At 31.4% G+C, this 18,445-nt stretch overlaps 1 protein-coding gene across 9 annotated transcripts in view; it reads left to right on the top strand.

The window, feature by feature from the left end:
- Positions 1 to 18,445, top strand: part of SPEF2 (sperm flagellar 2) — a 235,389-nt gene that overhangs the window by 132,599 nt on the left and 84,345 nt on the right. For 5 of the 9 annotated variants that reach the window (XM_051989705.1, XM_051989729.1, XM_051989754.1 and 2 more), the window contains 5 exons: positions 264 to 335; positions 8,316 to 8,464; positions 11,741 to 11,868; positions 11,972 to 12,110; positions 13,626 to 13,763. In XM_051989705.1, the coding sequence (XP_051845665.1) occupies positions 264 to 335; positions 8,316 to 8,464; positions 11,741 to 11,868; positions 11,972 to 12,110; positions 13,626 to 13,763 (626 nt within the window). The remainder of the gene's footprint in view (positions 1 to 263; positions 336 to 8,315; positions 8,465 to 11,740; positions 11,869 to 11,971; positions 12,111 to 13,625; positions 13,764 to 18,445) is intronic. The other 4 variants (XM_051989718.1, XM_051989737.1, XM_051989773.1 and 1 more) reach the window with 2 other exon arrangements.

The following is an 18,445-nucleotide window of genomic DNA, read 5'->3' on the forward strand; positions in this document are numbered from 1 at the left end:
GATTCAAGGGAAACTAAAACTTAATTTGAAATAATTCATATTGTTTCAGCTAATGTAATCTTATCCACCAAAAGCCTGGTTCTACAATCAGACAAAAAAACAAAATTTCAGAGTTCAACTGGAATTTAAATGATTTTTTCATCTGTCATCATTTACCAGCATCACCATATAACAGGTTCACAATAAAATTAAATGCTTGATAATATCACAGGATATTTTTAAAGACTCATCAATGATATATCTATGTATTGGATTTTGTCTAGAAGCTGGTAAAAGAGAGTCTCCTCCTAAAGAAGGAAAAGGAAAGAAAGATGATACTTCTCCCAAAGGCAAAGGTACAGCAGTTAAACTTAGTTAAAAATTTTTGGCTAATGTAGAATACTGCTTCTACTAATAATAGAATAAATAGTGTTAGTGTGCATTGTGTATATTTCCTGTGAAGTTATGAATAATAGGCAGATTGAGAAAAAGTTTAGCATCAGGATTAACTTCTCTCAACCCACTTCTCAAATATACATTAATATTTTTTTCTATTACCAGTCAACCTTTTTCTCTACCTCTTTTATTCCGTTGAGAAGAGGGGAAAACTCTTACAACAAATATGCGTAATCAAAGGAAATATGTTTTCAAAAGAATCAGGCTTGTTTTTCAAAGCAAGATTTAAGATGCATAATGTTTTCTACTATATTGAAATTATTGTCACAATAACTTTGAAGTATAGTTATAGCTTTACAAAATTATTTTAATGTGTTCTCAAATGCTGATGTTTGATTTCCCCTTTACTAGAAATTTTTATGTTATGAATATAAAACTAATCCCAAGAATGTCTTTAACTTTTTTTTAATCATACTCTTTTTGTAGTCTGGTAAAGCTTATGGAACCCTTCTCAGAATTGTATTTTTAAATTCATAAAATATGAAGCTATAGTTTAAAAATAAATCATATTACTATGGCTATAAAAATTTTATAATATAATGGAGGTTATGAAATCTTGGTTCTAATCCCATCTTTGCCATACTACTAGCTAATTTTCCTAACAACTTTTGTATTAAATAAGTATTTCCACTTTCTTGTGTTTTGTTACCTTGGATTTACCAAATACTAGAAAGGGGTCCATTTACAAAGGGGATAGAGGAGAAGAGCATCTTCTTAATTTACAATTGTGCCATGAATTATATACATAATGTGTGCCCAGACTGATTTCCATAAATCCCACAAGATAATTAGTTCCAAAATAAATGTAAGAAGTGAGATTTGAATGCACGCTTCTGGATGCTAGGAATCCACAGAAGAGTACACCAGGTTGAAAGATGTATTCAAGAAACTATGTCATGTACCCAATTACTCTACAGTTATGAAGAAACCTCTTTTGAAATTTGTGACAATTTAGAGAGGATCTGGATTATCATTTGCCTTTTTTGCATTGTCTCTGGAGAAAGGGTTTAGTAAACAAACAATATAAAACAAGATTGAAAGGTAAGTTTTTAACTGCTGAAGAAGAGAAAAAAAGAAATTAAATTCCTTATAAGTACTTACTTACAATGACCAATCTCAGTCCAAGAGAAAGTGATAATGAGGCACAATCTTTTTTTAGTTAAAAGGTGAGGTACAACATATGTACATATGAAAAACAAGTCGTGTGTGTGTGTGTGTGTGTGTGTGTGTGTGTGTAATGTATACATAACGTATACCTGCAAACAGATATACGCACATGTAACAAAGATGGATTCACAGATATCTCTTTGTTGATTTTTTGTTGTTGTATTTTCCTCTGTATGGATTTAGACACAGATTTCCTTTGAAGCTTTTAGGTCACGTTGAGGAAACTTATAAAATGTTTTGAGTCTTGATACTCTACAGCTATAAAGAGAGATATTTGAATAGCCTCCTTACTACCATAGGATCCCTCTTCAATTTAAATTTTCTAATGTGTTTGTAATGAATATCATTACTGTATATTTCTCACCATTTTAGGGCTTCCTCAATATTCATAATCAAAGAACCATTAAACAAAGTTATCTTTGTATTTTCAACTATCTATGAATCTTACATGACCTTAACATTGATATAAGACACAATCTATTAGGTAAACACTTTTAAAGCTATGTTGTTTTATGTTGGGGTTTTTTTAAATAATTTCATTAATTTTTTATTTTTTCTCATTGCAATAACATTTTTCAGAATTACATTCAATAAAAAGCCAGGGGAAAGTAGACCAAAAAATAATTGGAAACTAAATAATCTCATACTAAAGAATGATTGGGTGAAACAGCAAATTATAGACATAATTAATAACTTCATCCAAGAAAACGATAATAATGAGACATCATACCAAAATGTATGGGATGCAGCCAAAGCGGTAATAAGGGGAAATCTCATATCTCTAGAGGCCTATTTGTATAAAATAGAGAAAGAGAAGGTCAATGAATTGGGCTTGCAACTAAAAATGCTAGAAAAGGAATAACATTTTTCAGACTTTAAAAATAAAAATGAGAATAAACTGTTCATATTAATATTGTGTGGTCAAAATTATCATATGTTATCAAAATAAACATAACATTAATATTATGTTATTTATATATAATTATTTCATTAAATATTTCTGAATTTCATGCAAAAATATTTTTAATATTTTATAAAAAATTGAACTTTAAATTATCTTCTTCTTTCCACCACTTCAAACTCCTTGAGAAGGCAAGTAATTTGATATTGATCATACATGTGAAGTCATACAAAACATATTTCTATATTTTAGTCATGTTGTGAAAGAAAGCATCATTAAAAAAAAAACAGATAAAGTAAGAAAATGAAAAAGTGTGCTTCAATCAGCATTCAGAGTTTTAACAGCTCTCTCTTATAATCAGTCTTTTAGAATTTTCTTAGATCACTGTCTTGATCTGGGTAGCTACATTTCACAGTTACTCATTACAATATTATTCTTATTGTATACAGTATACTCCTGATTGTTCCCTGCACTTTATATTATTTTCTGAAACCGTACTACTCATCATTTCTCATGATAATATTCTATAACAATCATATGCCACAACTTACTTGTTCAGCCATTTATCAATTAATGGTCATCTATCAAATTTCCACAAAGAGCTACTATAAATGTTTTTGTACAAAAAGATCCTTTTCCCTTTTCTTTGTTCTTTTTGGGATGCATACCTGATGATCACTGCGTCAAAGATTATGTGTGGATTTATTGTTTTTTGGGTGTAATTTCAAATTGTTCTCCAGAATGATTAGACTAATTCACAATGTCAACAACTTCACTTTTACCATATTTCCTTCATCATATGTTATCTTGCTTTTTTGTCATGTTAACCATTTTGATATGGGTAAGATGGTATCTAAGTTATGCATTTATCTAACCAGTTATGATGAAAAGCATTTTTCTCATGACTGTTAATGTCTTTGATATCTTATAAAAAACTACCTTTTATTATTATTGAGCACTTATGAATTAGATATGGCTCTTTTTTTATAAATTTGAGCCAGTTTCATATATTTATGAAATAAAAATTTTATGCAAAGTAAAGCTTATTATAAAGATTTTTTCTTAGTTTCTTGTTTTCCTTCTAACTTTGACTGTACTAGTTTTGTTTGAAGATTTTTTTTAAATTCATGTAAGCAAAATTATTTTATTTTCTGTGATGTTTTCTGACCCTTTTTTGGTCACAAACTTTCCCCTTAGATCTGACAGGTACATTTTTCCATGTACCTAATGGTACATTGGTACCTAATTCATGATATCATCCTTTATGTATAAATAATTTATTAAATTTGATCCTATCTTGGTATTCAGTTAGAGAACTGGTCTATATATAATTCCTGCCATGTTGTTTTCTAGTTTTGCCAGTAATTGTTGTCAAATGGTGGCTACTTGCCCCTAAAGTTTAGATCTTTGAGTTTGTGAAATACTAGATTACTATCATCACTCATTATTTTGTATTATATACCTAATATATTTCACTGATCAACCATTATATTTCCTAGGCAATATTAGATTGTTTTGAGGATTACCACTTTAATATACTTTATAATCTGATGCTATTAGGACACCTTTATTGACTGACATTTTAAAAAATTGATTCTCTTGATGTTCTTAACCTTTTGTTCTTCCAGATGAATTCTGTTATTATTTTTTCTAGCTTTATAAAATAGTTCTCTGGTATTTCAGTTGGTATGACACAAAATAAGTAAATTAGATAGAACTGTTCTTTTTATTATATTTACTCACTCTACCGATGACTAATTAATATTTCTTTGATTGTTTAGCTCTGTCTTTTTGTGTGTGTGAAGTGTTTTGTCAAATAGTTCTCTGGAAGGTAGACTCCCAATTAGTCTACATTGTCTTCAGTTATTTTAAAAGAAATGTCTCTTCCTACCTTTTATTAATTAGTTTTTTTATAGTGTATATAAATACTGATCATTTATGTGAGTTTATTTTAAATCTTACAACTTTGCTAAAGTCATTTTTAGTTGATTCTGTGGAATTCTCTACATATACCATCATATCATCTACAAAGAGTGATAGTTTTGTTTCATCATTATCTATTCTTCAATTTCTTTGTCTCTTCTTATTGTTATAACTAGTATTTCTAGTACAATATTAAACAATAATGGTTAAAATGGATATCCTTGTTCCACCTCCAGGAAGTTTCAAGTTTATCCCCATTAAAAATGCTTCCCAATGTACTACTTATCATTTTAAGAAAGGCTTCATTTATTCCTAGGCTTTTTGGTGTTTTATGTGTGATGTGTATTATATGTTGTCAAATGTGATTTTGTTTTTGGTATGATATAGTCAATTATGCTTGTAATTTTTAAAATATTGAACCAATCCTGAATTCCTGGTAGAATCACACCTAATCATAGTGTATGATCTTTGTTACATATTGCTATCATCTTGTTATTAGTATTTCATTTAAATTTTTGCAAAAATATTCATTAATGAAGCAGAGCTATAGTTTTCTTTCTCTGTTTTAGTTCTTCCTGGTTTAAGTATCAAAACTATATTTGTGTCATAAAAAGAATTGGGTAGTGGTTTAATATTTTTTTTCAAATAAGTTTGGTATTGGAATTAATTGTTCCTTAAATGTTTGGGAGAATTCATCTCTAAATTCTTCTGATTCTGAATTTGTGTGTTTTTTTTTTCCCTAAGGGAGATTATTGATGGTTTGTTCAATTTCTTTTCTTAAGATAAGGTTATTTAAGTAATCTATTTCTGTTATCTGAGCAGTTTACATTTTTGTAAATATTAATCCTTTTCACTTATGTTGTCAATTTTACTGTCATATAATTGAGCAAAATAACTCTTAAGAATTGCTTTAGTGTCATCTTCATTGGGTATACTTTCCCTTTTTGTTTTTGATATTTGTAATTTGGTTTTCTTCTTTCTTTTTAAAAATCTTTATGTATTTTATTGATTTTTTTCATAAAATAAACTCCTTGTTTTATTTATAAATTTAGTTTTTTTTTTTAATTTTCAATTTTATTCATATTTCCTTTGATTTTCAGGATTTCCATTTTGATTTTTTATTGGAGATTTTTAATTTTGTTTTTTTCAAATTTTCAGTTGCATACTCAATTCATCTGTTTTTTTCTTTCTTTTATTAATGTATGCATTTAGAGAGCTAAATTTTCTCCTAAGTACTGATTTGGTATATGTGAAAATTTTTGGAATATTGACTCTATGTGGTCATTTTCTTTAATAAAAGTATTGTTTCTGTGAATTGCTTTTTGACTTACTCTTTCTTTAGAATTTTCTTTAGGATTTAGGTCCTGGACCAAGCTCCATTTGGTCATTGTTTAAGTTCAAATCAACTCATTTTGAATGTAAATAGCAATCATTTCTGCTTTTGCCAGAAACCAAGAAGATCTTCCCCATCACTCTATTTATTTATTTATTTATTTATTTATTGGATTTATTTTTGGCTAGGTGACAAAGGAGATTCTTCGCCTCAATTACTATTTAGCCTCCATCATTGAATGTGTGCACCCTCAGACAAACTGATACTTATTAAAGACTTTAGCTTAAAAAGGCCAATGTCTCCCATTTCATCCAAAGCCATCTTTAGTCATCTTGATCCATGTCTTCCCAGATGGCTCTGGAAAGGAAAGTAAGGTGAATGACATTGCACAGCCTTCTCTCACTTAAGTCCAATTCACTTGCATGTCATGCTATCACTTCCCTAATATCATGGTCCTCTTTGAGAATGAAGGACAAACAACAGTTCTGATGATCTAAATCTATTAACCAAGTAGTTTTCTGTTTTTCCTTAGTAAGGGAAATTGAGACCATTTATAAATATGTTTTATTGTCATTCAGAGTGACTTTGCTGTTGAGAATTCCATAATCAGTTGGAAGACTTTTTGCACTGATCTTCCCTTATGGTAGCATAGTTGAAATGTTTTCACTTTGCCAAAACTCTATTATATGTGTGAGAAAATTATATTTGTCATGCTTTACATTCTATGTCTATTCCACATCTGCTTTTATTTGCCAATACTTGAAGAAACTTTCATAGATTTTATATGCTAATCAAATAATATATGCAAACATACCTGCTTCTCTAGAAATTAACTAAGTCAAAGATCATGCAGACTTTACCTTACACAAAAGTGCAAATATATTAAAAGAGAAGTCTTCATTTTAAATTTTGGGATAAAATGTATTCTGATTATTTAATTTCAGGTGCAAAAAAATCTTCCACAAAAATGTCTTTAGCTTCTAGGCTCAGGTAACTGTCTTTCCATGTATGAAGAACTGAATTTGCTTCCACCCCTTGACTTTTCACTATTTTTCCTTCTACATTTTGACTTATAGTTTCAGAAAAATATTAAAGTCCCAAATATGCAAAGTATTCTCATGGAGTTCCATAATTGTTTCTGAATTATTCAATTCATTACTCAACACAGTAATGATATACTAAAATAGTTTTTTTTTTAAATCTTACCCTAAAATGGTTATAGTTCAAGTAGGAATTAAGAAGAACTTAAAGAATAGAGGAGAGATTCTAAAAGAAACAATAACAACTTAAAAAGAAAAAGGTCCCAACAAATTTAATTAACCAAATGAGGCACAAAAAATTGTTTTATCTTTCAGTCAGAACAAAGATTTGATTGGTTTTCTTGCTACCATTGAACTCCACTGAGCAATAACAATCTTTTAAGACCAAAACATTAAGAAGAATTTGACGTTCAAGCCATCATGTGAGAAATTATTCTCTTGGCAGTCTACATTTTTATTATTTGCAAAGGGAACATGCAAAGGACTTCTTTTGTGTGATCTAAATAATATTTTACATATAAGTGGCAAAAAAAGAATTAATCTGCAGTTTATTATTTTGATAATTTTATAAATATAGTATCTCGATCCTATTTGCATGAATTTTCTACTAAATAGAACTAAATATATGAATTCTTTTAGACTATCGGAAGTCCTTATCCTAAAGCCTTATAGGAGAGTTCTAGTTTTGTATTCTTGGAGAGGATAGGAATTATAAAAATAGTAAAGAAGAGTGTCTTTCCCCTTGGATCTAAGGATTAATGGCCCAACAAAACTTAATTTTAGGCTATTATCTCATTCTTGGGTGTAGTTTTATATCATGCCAACATTTGGGTGTTCTTTAAACCTCTTCATTACAGCTGGGGCATTATTCATATAAAGAGGCTGACCTAATAAGTGCTTTTAGAAGTACATGCTTTTCAATTTTTCCATTGATTTCATCAGATCTGCCCCTCCAAGGAAAAGAAATGTTCGTCTCCATCCTTAAACTCCACAATCTACCAAAAGGTGTCTAAAGCAAATTTTATAGACTTTTAGCTTTTAAGTTGAGAGGGACTTTTATAGTTGAGGAAACTGAGTTCTGGTGAAATTAAGCAACTTGAACGACTTAATACAAATAAAAACTAGTAAGGCCAAGTTTTTCTTTCTACTGTACCATGAATTCTGGACTTTACCTTTTCGCCTGTGCAAGAGAGAAAATTGAATTTGGTAAATTATTATTACAGAGCATTTGAAACAGTGTTTTTCTCTAGATTTGAAAAAGAGTCATATGTCCATTGTCATAAATTAATAACAATTCATGTCCTAATGTAGAAAAACAAAATTAAAATTATTCTCATTAGTGGCATTAGGGAAGGTGTTTTTTTAAAGTATGATAAATAATATGAAGGTAGTATTTATTTGCAAAGCTACCCAAGTAGGGAAAAGAGTTAATGTACCCCTGTAATATGTAACAATCAAAAATCTGTTAAGCTTCAAAATCTAACTTGTGGATATTTTCCTTATGAACCAATATAAGTTTCACCTAAAGGAAAAGGAGCAGATAAGAAAGGTCTGGGAAAGAAATCACCTGTTGAAGAAGTAAGCCCACCTCCTCCACCTCCAGGACCACCACCAGTCAAACCAGGATCAGAAGAATGGGTCTATGTGGATGAGCCACTTCCTCCGGTATAGTAGTTCAGGGAAAAAAGTATGATAAATAACTTTCAATTTTTTCATTGGCCCAAATGAATTCTCATTGAAACATCTGAGCGATTGTTTTTACCCTCATTGGGCCATGATCTTATTCTTTCCCCTGAGCTAAGTAGGGGAGGTTTATATTTTATAAATATTATCTCATTAAATCTTCGCAATAACTCTTAAGATATAAGTACTATTATTAAATCATTTTATAGTTGATAAAACTTAGACAAACAGAAGCTTAAATATTTTAACCAGAGTCACACAGCTAATGAGCATCTAAGGCTATATTTGAATTCAGATCTTCCTAAATCCAGATCTGGTAGTCTATTCTCTATGCCATCTAGCTGTTTTTCAATGAAATATTTTTTAATTGTGAAGATTAGGGGCATTACTATAAAGATAGCACACTTGGATTTCTGGCATGCATTTACAAAATCACTCATTAAATCTTAATGGATAAGATGGGGAAAGATGAGATAGAGAATTATAAGGTAAGGTAGCTTCCAATCTGGTCAAATAACTAAGCACAAAGATTATTGTTTAATAAGTTTATTTCAATGAAACCAGGCTAGAAGTACAATTTCTGTATTTACTAAAAGGTCCATCTTTGACCCCCTATTCTTCTGTTTGAGAGTTTCTATCAGTAACTTAAATGAAAGCACAAATAAATGCTTATCAAATTTAACAAAGAACCAAAATATTAAGAAACATAGCTAATATATTGAACAATAGAGGTAAAAATCTAAAAGGAGATCAGCACATTGGATTTATGAACTGAATACAATAAGATGACATTCCATAGAGGTCAATGTAAGATTCTTATATTTTAATTGACCACAATTACAGGATGGTGTAGATGTGTTTGGTTAAATTCAATATGCTAACAAAATTCACATTTTAAAAAAATCTGAAAACTGTGTGGTATTCTAAGTTCATTATGACTCAATAGTATACTCAACCAAAAAATCTCATGGGATTTTAGGCTATATTGAAAAAAACACAATGCTCAGAAAGTTGTAGATATATTCGGCTCTGCTCCTTTCCAACCCTATGGACCCTTTGGTACAATTTAGATTACACAATTTAGAAAAACCATTGACAAGTTGAAAAGTTGTCAGAAGAGAGTAACTAAAATTATGGGAAAATTAAAAATCATGCAAAATAGGAAGTAACTAAAGGAGCTTGGGATACTTAGTGTAGAGAAGAAAGGATCAGAAGAGCACATGATAGCTATTTTCAATTATTGGAGATTTTTCATATGGACTAGTAAGTAGATCTAGATTACTTAACCTCATAAGGCATAGTCTTTGTTATTTGGATCACATCTTGAAGTATCATTAGCCTGGTGATCTAACTTCTAAGTAGGGCATTAACATACTGTATAGTGTCTTTAACAGGGCTTCTTGACCTTTTTAAAGTCATTACACATCTAGAAGTCTGGTAAAGCTAATAGGACTCCTCAGAATAATATTTTTAAATGCATAAAAACAAAACATATGGGATTATAAAAGAATATGTTATTAAATATATTTTAATTTTACTGAAATAATCATCAAAAAAATTAGGTAATCAGTAGTAAAGAACTTATCCAAGGTTACACAACTAATAAGTGCCCAAGGCCGGATTTGAACTCAAATCTTCCTGACTCCAAGCCCAGTACTCCTATCCACTGTACCACTTAGCTGTCCCAAATATATTTTTAAAAAATTCTTGGACTCTATATTAAGACTCTCTGATCTAGAAGAAGAAAATTAGGATAGTGTAGAGTCTGGAAATATGTTATGCAACATGCATAAAGCCTAAAGGGCTAGGAATTGTAGCTGAAAGAATTTTCCCTTTGTAAATAGTTAACGGACTTAAAAAGTGGCAGAGTTTACTTTAAAAAATTAGGTTTCCTAATCACTAATTCATTATTCTTTCCATACATGATAATTAGTTTGGTTGGTTTTTAAAGAGGTATCACATAGAAAAGTATATTGAATTTGGTCTGTTTTCCTTTAGAAAATAAGATAGGATCAAAAGTAAAAAATTATGGGCAGGCAGATTTGGGATCAATATGAAAAAGAAGAGTATAAGATCTCAGTATAAGAAAAAGCCAGTTAACATTGGCTCATCTGCTAATATGATAACAATATGATTTCTTAATTAATTTCGAATTGGCAAGTATCTACCAAGTTCAGTGCTAGACACTTGTAATTCAAGTCTGAAACCAAGATAAATGTTGCATTCACAGATGTTTCAATTCTCAGCATTATTCAGGGAGGTAAGACAAGGAGAGAAAGAGTGTTGAGACCAAAAAAGAAGAAGAGCATTGAGCAAATACTATAAATGCAAAAGGATTACTCAGTAATAGAATGGTATTCATTGGAGGAATCAGAAAAAGTATATTGTAGAAGCTAGCACTTAGCACAAAAGTCTTTAGGGAAGATAAGTTGTCCTAATGGCATAAATGAGTTTGACATGAAAGTCTTAAAGGAAGGTAAGTTACGTAAATGACGTAAGTGAGTTTGGGAGAACATTGCAGGAGGCTGGATGTCAAGAATGTGATACACATGAAGAAAAAAGTGGATCTCTTATAGAAGAGATTCCCTTCTTAGAAGAGACATTAGATTAGATGACCTCAAAATCCTTTCAGCTAAAATTCTATGCTTCTGTGAATAAATAAATGAAGAAAGAGACTCATGGACCTAGTACAGAAACATTTTTCATTAAACAAAATATATACCAACAAATCAAATTCTTTTGCCTTCTTTGACTTCACATAAACATTATATAAAAGTTTTGACTGTATCACACATGATGCTTTTTTTCCTCCTTTTTTCATGCCATCCAAGGTTATACCATCCAGAGTAAAATATAAGACGGTTTGGCAAAATCTCCATTCCAGAGTATTAGCTTTATTTGTACCTTAGGAATAATGAAACCTTAAGAGGCTATTTCAACAAAGGGAAATAACTCAAGTGGCTGTTACTTTTTTCTCCCAGGATATGCCATTTAATAACACACTACTGAGTGGGAGGTTCCCTAAAACTTTCTTCTATCCCAGTCCCAATCACCCTTTTATCACATGCTGCATATAGGGAAGGAACAATTCTCACTATCTCCTAGAATATATGAGAACATATATGGTGAAGTTACCAATTGCTCTTATAACAGCTTATTACCTTTGTCCATTGGAACTGAAACCCCCTTGATCTGTATTGTTATGGTTCCATTTAATCAATTATTCATGAAATGTTGATTTGTGTGTTTTACTATTAGGAAATACCTCGATATTTAGTGCCTTTTTGGGAAACAATAGAAAATTCATACATAAACACAATTAAAGCAATACTGAGACAGATAAGAGATGAGAGACACAACGTGCTTTATTATCTACATGACGCCAGGTGAGTAAAAGTTAATTATATCAAAAAAAAATTTCCATTCTGTTGTGGGGAGGAAAATAAAATATATTTTATTTTCCTTTGAAATTACACTAATGTACTACAGACTAAATTATCAGGAATTCCTACAACGGCCAGACCACAAGCAAGAGTTTGTATCTCAATGGCAGGATGATTATAACAATCTCCCTGAAGATTTGTGGGATGATGAAGAAACAAAAGCTGAACTACACCAAAGAGTCAATGTGAGTCAATACTCAGTATGGCAGGCTGATGTACAAAGAGTTCTATTTGCTTCTAATTGAGACAGTGCAAAAGATTTAACACAGCACCTGACACATAGTAGGTGCTTAATAAATGCTTAATTCCTTTCTTCTTCTTTCCCTTCTTTTTTCCTCCCTCTTCTCCTCCTTTCCCTCCTTCTCTCTTTTCCTAGAATATTGATAGCTTTGGTTGAAGGAACTCAAGATATTTTGCCTGAATAAAATAATGCTCAGTGGGATCATAGTAGCTGTCTTAAAGTTTTTAAAGAGCTATCACATGGAAGAAGGTTTTGAAGAAGAAAAGCAATTTTTTGCTTTTGTCTGACCATTAATGACAGAAAAGAATTCAAGTGCTGCCAGATAAAAATTTAAATAACATCTATCAGCTTATAAAAAATGTTACTTTAGTAACATTGGTCCTATAATACATTATATTTGTATCACACTTTTTAAGATTATTCACTGATTCTCAATAGATTACAATAAGCATGCATGATTGGTATCTACAGAATAGTAGATTCTGCTCTCATTTTGCCAGTGAGAAAATAGAATCACAAGAAATTAAATGGGTATCCCAAAATAATGTTGTGAATCAGTAATCCAAACTAAGACAGATCACCAAGAATTTATAGTTGTCATCTTTTTTGTAAATGGCTTCTGTATCTATATACCAGCTCTTTGCTGAGCACAAGTATTCTTGCCAGCTGTATCAAAATAAATGTTCCATAGGCATCTCAAACTTGATATGTAGCTAATCCACTTTCCCCCTAAAGTCTTCCTTTCTCTAAAATTACCTATTTATGTTGCATACAAAATGACGCTTCTAATCACATGGGCTTAAAATCTTCAAACTTGATTCCTGATTCTTGAACTACCCATTATTTGCTTGTGTATAACTCCATATGCAAACATGTGGTCTCCCCCAGTAAGTTTAGAAGATGTTTCAGTTTGGGATTAGTTTTCTTTACCACTTACCACATTGTTTGATAACTCATGGAAGACACTTAATAAAATCACTGTTCTTGAGTTGAAGATTTAGAAAATATGACTGTAGGATCAATTAGTGTTTTGAGTCCCTTACAGTCATTGATCTATCTTTATATTAAAGTACGTCATTGAAAGCATACCCAATGATGAGGATCTTCTTAATAAGTAAACAATGCCAATTGAGAATCAGGCTTTTCAATGGTGTTATTAAACCCCCAAATCATCCCCCCTTCTCCCTAACCTCTACCAATGATATATTTTACCTTGGTCTTTTTTTCTTTTTCCTTTTTAATTTTTTTTCCAATTTTTTTGAAACATAAGTTATACAACTAATGAGTATCTAGGTAAGATTTCAATTTAGGTCCTATATGACTTCCTAGCCCATGCTCTATCCACTGTGCCATCTACCCACTTCATCTTGTAGCCTCACCTTGGTCCTTTGTCAAAATTTCTTGTTTGCATTGAGATCATTTAGGCTGTGCATCTGAAAAAATGTTTTTTTCTATTTAGGATTTAAGAGATCGCTTGTGGGATATATGTGATACTCGAAAAGAAGAGGCAGAACAAGAACGAGCTGCTATCATTGATGAATCCTGGTTACAAGATCATCTTGGAATACTCATGAATCATTTCTTTTCTTTGATGCAGGTATGAATGGTCAAGTAATCACAGTATAGTTATCATATGCCATTCCTCCTCCAGCCATTATTGTCCTTGTAAAATACTAAATTTAGTATTAATAAATCAACATTTATTAAGTATGTGTTATGTTCCAGGTACTGAGATAAACTGGGGTTGGGGGGAAGGAGGGATACATAAAGATACAAAAAACAGCCTCTGTCCTCAAGGAGTTCACAATCAGCTAAGAATTAATCTTGTAAACACTGTTTATCTTTAAAATTCATTACAATTTGCTAAAAAGGTAAGCTTCATGTAATAATTGTGGTTAGCAGTAACAATATAAAATTTTCAAGTATGTTCCCAAATACCAACTTGTAGGCTTACATTACTTAGCACCTGGGGAGAAAGCAGAATGGATATCTGACACTGTGTTGCATGATACTCTCCTACGTACTGGTCATTCAACTTACAACTTCAACCTCAATATAAACCAAGATCCAAAATGACATAGTATATCAGTGGTATGAAAAGATTCTTGAGAATGGGCAATCTATTACAGCCCATATCTCCATGGAAGATGGCTTCTTCCATGGAGATATGGGCTGTAATAGATTGCCCATTCTCAAGAATCTTTTCATACAGGGACGGAGCCAAATGGCGGAGACAACAGACACATATTTCTTTCTGACCTTCTCCTACAACCCTCAGACTAATTTGCAAATCCAGTCTCTGAATTAGCTCTGGACCAGAGCTCCCACAAATATTGGGAGTGCGACAAATTACCAGCAGAAGACAATTTCAAAGATCTTCAGAAAAAATCTGTTTAATCAGAAATGGGACAGAGGCAGCCAGCACAAGCAGCTGAACACAAACACCAGTGCAGATAGCTCAGAATCCTGGTCGCAGACCCCTGTAGGGGGGTGCAGAATCCATGTGATAGAGACTCTATGGGGAGACTCTACAGCAGCAGTGTTAGCTACTTTCCTTGGCTGCAAGCCAATAGATCAGCAGAGAAGTTATGAAGCATTCAACACAAACATAAAAGGTAAATAGTGAACCCCAAAATGCCAGAATCTCACAGGACTGGGCCACCCATCCAGCACCAAGCGTGAGTCAGCACTGACCCAGCACAGCTGCAGCCACTTCTAGAGGAAGCTGATGCTTGTAAAGGAAGCTTGGAAAATCTCTCCCATACCAAAAACAGACCTTAACTTAAAAAAAAATGAGTAAAAAAGTAGAGAACTCTTACAATAGACAGCTTCTATGGTGAAAGGGAAGAATAGATATCAAACCCTGAGGAAACTAAAGGCAGATTGTCTCCAGGTGAAGCCCCAAAAGATGATATAACTTGGTCCCCATCACACAAGGCTCTCCTAGAAGAAATTTGAAAGGATCTTAAAGCTACAAGAAAAATGGAGAATGGAAATAAAAACTTTGCAAGAGGAAAAGGCATATAACTCATTAAAAGATAGATTTGATAAAATGAAAAACAACAACAACAACAACAACAACAACAACAACAACAACAACTCCCAGAAAAATAGAATTTGTGAAATGGAAAAAGAAAATAACTCCTTAAAAAACAGAATTTGTAAAATGGAAAAAAAAAATTCCATAAAACAAAATAACTCATTTAAAAATTCAATTGGAAAAATACAAAAAGAAGTAAAAAAGTAAATGAAGAAACTGAACTAAAATTCAGAACTGAACAAATGGAATTGAATGACTCAATGAGACAACAAAAATCAGTCAAGAAAACCAAAAAAAAATGAAAAAAATAGGAAAAAAAAAGTAAAATACCTAATTGGGAAAAACAACCCACCTGTTATATAGATAAAGGAGAGACAATCTAAGAATTATTGGACTGCCTGAAATATATGATGAAAAAAAGAGCCTAGACACTATCTTTCAGGAAATCATCAAAGAGAACTGCCTGGAAGTCATAGAATCAGAACGTAAAATGACCATTGAAAGAATTCACCAAACACCTCCTGAAAGAGACTCCAAAATTCAAACCCAAAGGAATATTGTGGCTAAATTTCAAAACTATCAGACCAAGGAAAAAATATTACAAGCAGCCAGAAAGAAACAATTCAAATACCAAAGAACCACAATAAGGATTATTCAGGACCTAGCAGCTTCCACTTAATGATTGAAGGGCCTGGAATCAGATATTCCAAAGGAACTTGGAATACAGTCAAGAATAAAATACCCTGCTAAAGTGAGTGTTGTCTGTCAGGGAAGAAGATGGGCATTCAATGAAACTGGTGAATTCCATTTATTTGATATGAAAATACCAAAGCTAAACAAAAAAATTTGACCTCTGAATATAGACCTCAAGAGAAGCATAAAAAGGTAAAAAGGAAAAAAAACCTCTTGAGAACTATTTCTGTTATGGGCATAGATAGATAATATACATATAATGTGATTTTACTGTTAAAATATAAAAAGAAACTAGAGGTGGAAAGGAGATTGTAACAGAAAAAGGGAAAAGTGGAGGTAAAATGAGGGAAATTATCTCAGGAAGAGGCAAAGAAAACCTATTATAATTGAGTAAAAGAAGGGAGGGTGACAAATATTGTATAAATCTTACTCTAATCAGATTTGGCTCAAAAAAAGAATATTAGATATATGTGGTTTCATTGAGAAACTTCTCTCACTTTATAGAAAAGTGGGAGAAAAAGGAAAAAAGGGAAGGGATAGGCTAAATAAAAGAGAAAACAGAAATAGTAAGGGAAGATAAAAGAGAGTTTCTAAAGGGAAGGACTACTTGAGGCAATTAGTGCTTATAAGTAAAATATGGGGGATGAGGGAAAGGGGAAAAGCAAAGAGAAAAGTATAATTTGGGGTTAATAAGATGGCAGGAAATACAGAATTAGTAGTTATTAAGTATGAATATGAATGAGGTGACCTCTCCCATAAAACATAAGCAGATAGCAGACTGGATTAAAATCCAGAATCCTACAAAATATTGTTTACAAGAAAGACATTGAAAGCAGAGTGATGCATATAGCAGATAAGTAAAAGGCTGGAGCAAAATCTATTATGTTTCAGGTGAAGTAAGAACAAGCAGGGGTAGCCATCTTGATCTCAGATCAAGCAAAAACAAAAATTGATCTAAATAAAAGAAATAAGAAAGGAAATTATAGCTTACTAAAGGATACCAATATCAATATTCAACATATATGCACCAAGTGGTATAGCATCTAACTTCCTAAAGGAGAAGTTAAGAGAATTGCAAAAAGAAATAGATAGCAAAACTATAATAGTGGGGAGATCTCAATCTTGCTCTCTCAGAACTAGATAAATCAAATCACAAAATAAATAAGAAAGAAGTTAAAGAGGTATATAGAATACTAGAAAAGCTAGATGTAATAGCTCATTGGAGAAGATTGAATGGAGACAGAAAGGAGTACACTTTCTTCTTGAGAGTTCATAGAACCTATATAAAAATTGACCATATGTTAGGACATGACCTCAAAATCAAATCCAAAAAGGCAGAAACAATAAATATATTTTTTTCAGATCACAATACATTAAAAAATTACATTCCACAAGAGGTCAAGAGAAAATAGTAAAAAGTAATTGGAAACTAAATAATCTCATCCTAAAGAATAAATGGAGGAAACAGCAAATCATAGACACAATCAATAATTCCATCCAAGAGAATGACAATAATCCTAAAGAATGAGTGGGGGAAACAGCAAATCATAGACACAATAATTTCATCCAAGAGAATGACAATAATGAAGTAACATATCAAAAATTGTGGGATGTAGCCAAAGCAGTAATAAGGGAAAATTTTATATCTCTAGATGCTTACTTGCATAAAATGGAGAAAGAGAAGATCAATGAATTGGGGTTGAAACTAAAAAAGCTAGAAAAAAAACAAATTAAAAACCCCCAATCAAATACCAAATTTGAAATTCTAAGATAAAAGGAAAGATCAATAAAACTAGAACTAAAAAACTATTGAATTAATAAATAAAATTAAGAGTTAGTTTTATTAAAAAGAAAAAAATAGATAAACTTTCAGTTAATTTGATTAGAAAAAGGAAAGAGGAAAATCAAATTAGTTAGTCTCAAAACTGAAAAGGGAGAACTATCTACCAATGAAGAGGAAACTAGAGCAATTATCATGAGTTACTTTGCCCAACTTTATGCCAATAAATTTGACAAACTAAATGAAATGGAATACCTACAAAAATATAGATTGCCTCAATTAACAGAAGAGGAAATAAACTACTTAAATAGTCCCATTTTAGAAAAAGAAATAGAACAAGCTATTAATTAGCTCTCTTTTAAAAAAATCTCCAAGACCAGATGGGTTTATATGTGAATTCTATCGAAAATTAAAAAAAAAAAAAATAACTCCCAATAGTATATAAACTATTTGAAAAACAGGGAATGAAGGACTCCTACCAAATTCCTGTTATGACACAGACATGGTACTGATACCTAAACCAGGTAGGTTAAAAACAGAGAAAGAAAATTATAGACCAATCTCCCTAATGAATATTGATGCAAAAATCTTAAATAAAATATTAGTAAAGAGATTACAGAAAATCATCCTCAGAATAATACACCACAACCAAGTAGGATTTGTACCAGGACTGGTTCAACATTAGGAAAACTATTAACATAATTGACTATTTCAATAACCAAATTAACAAAAACCATATGATAATCTAAATAGATGCAGGAAAAGT

The sequence above is a fragment of the Antechinus flavipes genome, chromosome 1 (assembly GCF_016432865.1).
Source record: "Antechinus flavipes isolate AdamAnt ecotype Samford, QLD, Australia chromosome 1, AdamAnt_v2, whole genome shotgun sequence".
Lineage (NCBI taxonomy): Eukaryota > Metazoa > Chordata > Mammalia > Dasyuromorphia > Dasyuridae > Antechinus > Antechinus flavipes.